This window comes from Atractosteus spatula, chromosome 13 (assembly GCF_055471065.1).
Source record: "Atractosteus spatula isolate fAtrSpa1 chromosome 13, fAtrSpa1.hap1, whole genome shotgun sequence".
Taxonomy (NCBI): Eukaryota; Metazoa; Chordata; class Actinopteri; order Semionotiformes; family Lepisosteidae; genus Atractosteus; species Atractosteus spatula.
The window spans coordinates 25,851,712-25,857,711 of NC_142718.1; the positions used below are offsets into that span (position 1 = coordinate 25,851,712).

The window sequence follows — 6,000 nt, forward strand, 5'->3', positions numbered from 1 at the left end:
CATGTATTTCAAAATGTGCTACCTTAAGGGTTAATAAATTACAGAGGATTAATAAATTGAACTAATTTTCACAGTGCAATTCAGACAAGATAGCATATTAAGACACAAGGTGGACAGTGTACATTGTTATGATGTATTAGTTCTAAAACTGCTCTATCTTAAGAGCCCAGAGCTAAACTGTTCACTTAAATTTGGGCATGTCATGTTCTAAAATAGTCATTTTTAAACTTTTGTATTTATTCTAGTCGTTCAAGAAGTGGTGAAACTTCATATTCATGTGGAATAATTTGTTTACTGTGTCACTTGGGAAGCTCTGTACATTTCTCTTAATAGGATTTTGAATGTCTCTTGACTGGTTGCTTAGAACATAACATGTCACACTTATGTCTACTGCATACAGCTATAATGAAAGATGTACATGACTCCTGTAAATGAGAGCAATATCGCTTACGGTACTTAAGAAATGTTTCGCTTGCAGGCAGGTTAGCCTATGATATAGTACTGTATGTACATACTGTACATTCCCAAGAGCCTTTCAAAAATCAATGTTCACGTATTATAAGAAGTTGATCTGTTTCCAAGAGGCTTGTAAGTTTTTATTCCGTATTTTCATAAAACTTTAAGCTCTGGGTGTAGTGGTCAGCAGTTCTCCTCATGGGTTAAAGATGCTAAATTAATTTTCATGTGTATAATCCACATTTATGATGTGGGTATAATATTTTTTTGGATTAAAAGCATTTGGCATTATTGGCAGAAAGGTATGAAAACCCGATATCTACATACATATTTTTTCATTGCTGCAAAGACTGCAGGATGACGTACAAACTCTGTTATCTATAGTTTGCGGTGCAATTGTGATGTCTTCATTTACTGATACAGCATTCATGTACTTACAGTATTACAACAGCCTGTACACTGTATATGCTGTACAGTTTATACTGTATACAGTATGGCTGGCAATAGCAAGGTGATTGCAGCACTGCAAAAATGAATTCAGAATGCTTCATAATGGAGAGGCAAATACACTCTAGAGAGAAGGAGAAAAAAACCTGGGTTAGCTTCTAGCAGAATGTCTCTTGGGAATATTTTCTCCTTCTCTTTACCTCATATTTTTGCTCTTATTGGCCTGCTTTTAACAGAGAAGATGCAAGCTGAGAATACCGCAGCAAGCATTAGCTTTAGGCAACTACCGTCATGTTAATGAGGTTATGTAAGTCTAGTGGGAGTTACTAAGAAATATTAAGCTTTGCCTTATTGTGTGGATCATGCATTGAGAGAGAGTTGGTATCATCTGGCAAATAGGATTTTATACAGACTTACAAAGCGCAATGAAAAAAGGCAGCAAAAATTGCAAGTAGCAAAAACTGTCAGTCATTAAAATTTCTGTATTATTTGTCTGGTTGATCTACTGTATGGTGCTTTCTGTCTTTAATTTCAAGTTCTCATTTTATATTGAAACTAATCTTGTAATCCTAAACCATACCGTTGACAAAAATATTGAAATAAAACACAGTGAGTCGTTTATTTATAGAAGGAAAAGAAACCTAGTGTTAATCAAAAACCCTCTGCTTCATTCATGAATAATAATGAATATACAGCATGGTTGTTCCTAATTTATGCAGATTGTTTGAATTTACTACAGATCCTTCTAAAGTATAAAGGATACCATAACCTCTTATAACAAATGCTTTATTATTAATCATTTTAGCTTCTAAAAAATAACAATTGATTCCTTAACTGGCATAGTGGCATAGTGGTTAGCATCACTTTGTCACCTTTCTGGGGACCTGGGTTCAATTCCGGACCTGGGGTGCTATCTGCATGGAGTTTGTATGTTCTCCCCTTGTTCGTGTGGGTTTCTTCCAGTTGCTTCAGTTTCATCCCATAGTCTAAAGAAATACTGGTAGGTTAATTGGCTTCTGGTAAAATTAGCCCCAGTGTGGGTGTGCACGTGATTATGTTTGCGTCTGTAGCCCGGTTATGGACTGGTGTCCCATCCATGGTGTACACAGCCTTATGCTCGTTACTAGCTGGGATAGGGTTCGGCTCCCCTGTGACATGGAATTAGAAGAAATGCCTAGAAAATGGATGAATTGATGGATAGTTATTGAGCCAAGGATCTCATCCAGCCATTTCTTGAAAGAAGCGTCAACAATATAGCTAGTTCCACGCTCCCACTTCTCTTTGTGTAAAGAAGTGCCTCCTCTTCTCAGTTTTAAATGCACATCCCCCTAGATTCCACTGGATTGTGTTTCATTATTGATTCATAGGAAATCTATTGGCTTGATTGTCTCTATCTTCGAGGTTTTCAGGTCCCCTCATAATATCCTTGAATAATATTGTTGAAGAATATGTTTTTTTAATTTTGTAATTTTGTTTGTGTTGTGGGAATCACCTCCAAATTGGCTAGAGTTGATAAAATGTGTGTTAATTAGCAGTCCTGACAAATGCTCTCAACAATTATTCAGTTGCCTCCAAGAGAAGCTGCCAGCTTTGCAGCAAACAAATAAAAACAGCCATATTGCTTTTGAGATAATTTGCCAATTACTTTATGAAAGAAAGGATATTAGAGAGGCTTAATCGGCAAAAAGAGGCAAGAAAAACAGAAAACAAAATTACAAGAGTAATTGCATTCTCACTAAGGTTGCTGTTTGGTTCTTATTACACACAAAGACAAAAGTGAAGAAATCAAACAAGTATGTGTGGATTAGACCAGGATTTCTGGAGAAAAAATAAATGATTTTATCATTATTATAAATTGTATCTCATCACTTTAATAATCACTTTATAATTCTTTGACTAGTAAAGCTCTCTGTTCAGTGAAAGGGATGATAAGAACATATTCAGCAGAATCTATACAAAAAAAAGGTACTGACACGACAAGGGTAGCTCTTCAGAGATAACAGCAGTAAATTTGTACCATATTTTTGCAGGTCTCTCATGGTTTTACCGTGTGTGTATCTTGGATGTCCTTTGATTTGCTGTGCTTTTGCATTCTTATGTATACTTGTATTAGTTTACCTCCCATATTTCAATTCTGCCTTACAACCTTCACAGCAATTTGCCTACCACAGTATCTTATATAAAGTTGCTTTTCTAGGAGAGAGGTTATAAAAACAGAAGGCTTTTGTTTGCAAGTCTTGTTGACCTTATCTAACGAAACTTCTTGGCCCACAATGTTAATCACGCACTATGTAATTTCACCTTTCATTTGTGCTCTCTTTGTTAGTCTGCTGAGCCAGTTTTCCTAGTGTGGGTAGCTCTTTTGTTTTCCATTTTAAAAGCACATTGCCACCATTTGTAACTGGCTTTATTCCACAACGAAGATTCTCACCTCAGCATACTGTAGCTTGTATTCCTGTTTAATTCTGCTCTAAATGCTTGTTTCTCCCCTGTAGGCTCTAGTAAAGGTGAACCCCAAGCTGCAGCCAGTGCTTGATGTCATGAGTGCCAACAGAGCCAAGTGGGACGAGCTGCACAGAGAACGACAGCGCAGCCGAGAAAATGCTGCAGCTAGTACCAGCAGTGACAGTACAAGTGCTGCTAGCAGTACAGGCAACAAAAGCAGTATACCCCGCTGTAGCACATCTCCTGAAAACACCAGCTAGGTTGTAAGGATCCTCTGAAGGGTCCCTTGTCTGCCTTTTAGCTTTATTAAATACAGCCCGAGGAAAGACGGCTGTGCTTCCGGAGTTCTGCGCTCTGTCCTTCGCTTTCGCCACTCAGATGGGATTTGCTTGACCGCCCATTAGACAGATGTCAAGGTAGAAGTTTCTGCTATCCAGCTATTGGCCCGTCGATGTCAGAGAATTAGAAAGCCGCATTGGAGAAAAGTGTCCGTTTGCACAATCAGCTATTAATTGCGTTTAGCTTGCAGCTGTGAGTAGAATATACAGCTGATGTAGTGCTGTTTAGTTTTTGGCAAAAGGAGTTAACCAGCACCTTTAAACAAACAAAACGCCAGACTCAGATCTTTCAGTGCACTTATCATCTAGCCAAGCAGCTGAAATAGAAAGCTGCTGTTTAAATACTGGGGGAGAGGGGGAGAAAATAGCCAGTATCTCTGTTCTCACCAAACTGATCTCTATTAGGGGTCTGTTATTGTGTGCTTAACACATGTTGCTTAAAATATCTGTTGCAGGAATGGTTTGGGAATTTTGTCTATTTTGTACTGTACATATCTATTTTTTAAGAAATGGAAGATGCAGGAGCCATCTCTTATTTATCAAAGCTTTGGACTCTGGGTTAATTAAATTGTGTTATTTCATTGGTTTGTGCAATTACTAAGGGTTGTCTTAAGGCCCACAGCAATGCTTGCAATGCAAATACTCGACACAGTGTCTGTGCCTTGTGTACAAACATACAGTATGTATAAATGCATGAAAACATTTGACCATAATCACTTTTAACCTATAGTTTGTTGTTTCATGAAAAAGAAGCAAAATATACATGCACATTAAAGATTTTTGTTTTGCTTATTTATTTTGAAATTTGTAAATTGTGCATTTGTATTACAGTACCTGAAATTGAAAACTTTTCACCCTTTGTTCTGGACTCAAATGTAGTGTTCCACGCTTTGGTGCTTATTTTTATGTCACATGATGTTCCTTTAAATTTGCCCTTGGCTGGTTCTGTTTCTTTGTTAACATACTAAAATCCTGCTGGTTATAGTGCACAATTAATTGCTAGGCTCCTTTTTTTACACCACAGCCACTGACGTTTAGCGCAATCAAACCCTCACACAGAGTTTACAGGTGACACTGATCTTTAACCCTAGAGCCCATTTTAACTCCTTTTCACACCTGTAGTTTATTAGGGGATATATGTGTGTATGGTTGCACATTTATTTTGCTAGTTGTTGAATAGGAAGTCCAACAATATTCCTTTAAAGCAAGCAGAGATTTATGTAGTCTATAATAATCATAATGTTATTGTTAATACTATCACCATAATATGTTATCAATATAAAATAATCACAAGTAATAAACATAACAAATCCTATATTCAAAGGAAATAAAAAAGGTTTTGCTCACTTGGCAAATAGTGCAAAGACAGTGATAACTAATTGCTTTTTAAAAGAAGGTATGTTGTTTTAAAATAAGCACAAGAAATACAGAATACAGGTCGTGTATAACTATAGAATAATTTTCTGGTCCTTTTACCACAAGTGTCACATCAATGTGGATACTATTCTACTTGGTGGTTAAAAAAACATGCTTCAGTGGACATAAAATAAGATTATCCTGAGTACTTTGTATGTTTTGAAGTCTTGGTTCCTGTTTTTTTTTAAAAAGACAGAATTAAAATATTCCCTTTCAATTAAATTGATAATGAAAACAGGCATTTGGACTAAAGCAATCAAAATGAAAGCAACAGCAATAATTATATTAAATAATAATAAGTAATTCATAAAATAATAAATGATGAAACAAAGCACATTTGAAATAAACAATGTTGTCTCAATCATCTGAAAGATATCCTCTGTCTGACCCAGATATTTGATTAGAAATATATCACAATGAATCTGTTATTATTTTCAAGCAATCAAAGAATAATTTATCATCCATTTTTTAAATAGTTGTGCTGAACCTTTTTTAAGGACTGTTGTTATCACTGACTCTCCTGACATTACAATTTGACTTATAAAACTGATATCATTTGAAAATGATCTTTTTAAAAAGCAAACCTTCCAAAATACAAAGCACTAATTAGAGATGGGAGAAATTCAGAAGGGGGGTTAGAGTATCATTCCATTCGAGTTCCACTGCCTCCAGAGGCAGCCTTAACTAACTTAGGCTTAAAATTATATTGATCAAATTGTCATGGTAGACCGATTTCAAACATAATGATGTTAACATGTTAACTGTTGAGGTCTTCTAAATCACACTTGCAGTAACACCTACTGTAAATCAAATGAATGCAGAGTGCAGATTGAAAATCTGCAGTAATTTTGGTCAAGAAGAAAAGCTTACTGAAGATTTTTTTACCTAATGTAATGAA

General features: G+C 35.9%; 1 protein-coding gene across 1 annotated transcript in view; it reads left to right on the plus strand.

Moving 5' to 3' along the window:
• The window catches only part of pde11a (phosphodiesterase 11a), a 90,130-nt gene extending 86,522 nt beyond the window's left edge, over positions 1-3,608 (plus strand). The window contains exon 20 of the mRNA XM_088930710.1: positions 3,399-3,608. Coding sequence (XP_088786836.1) covers positions 3,399-3,608 — 210 coding nt within the window. The remainder of the gene's footprint in view (positions 1-3,398) is intronic.
• The last annotated feature ends 2,392 nt before the right edge of the window (positions 3,609-6,000 follow it).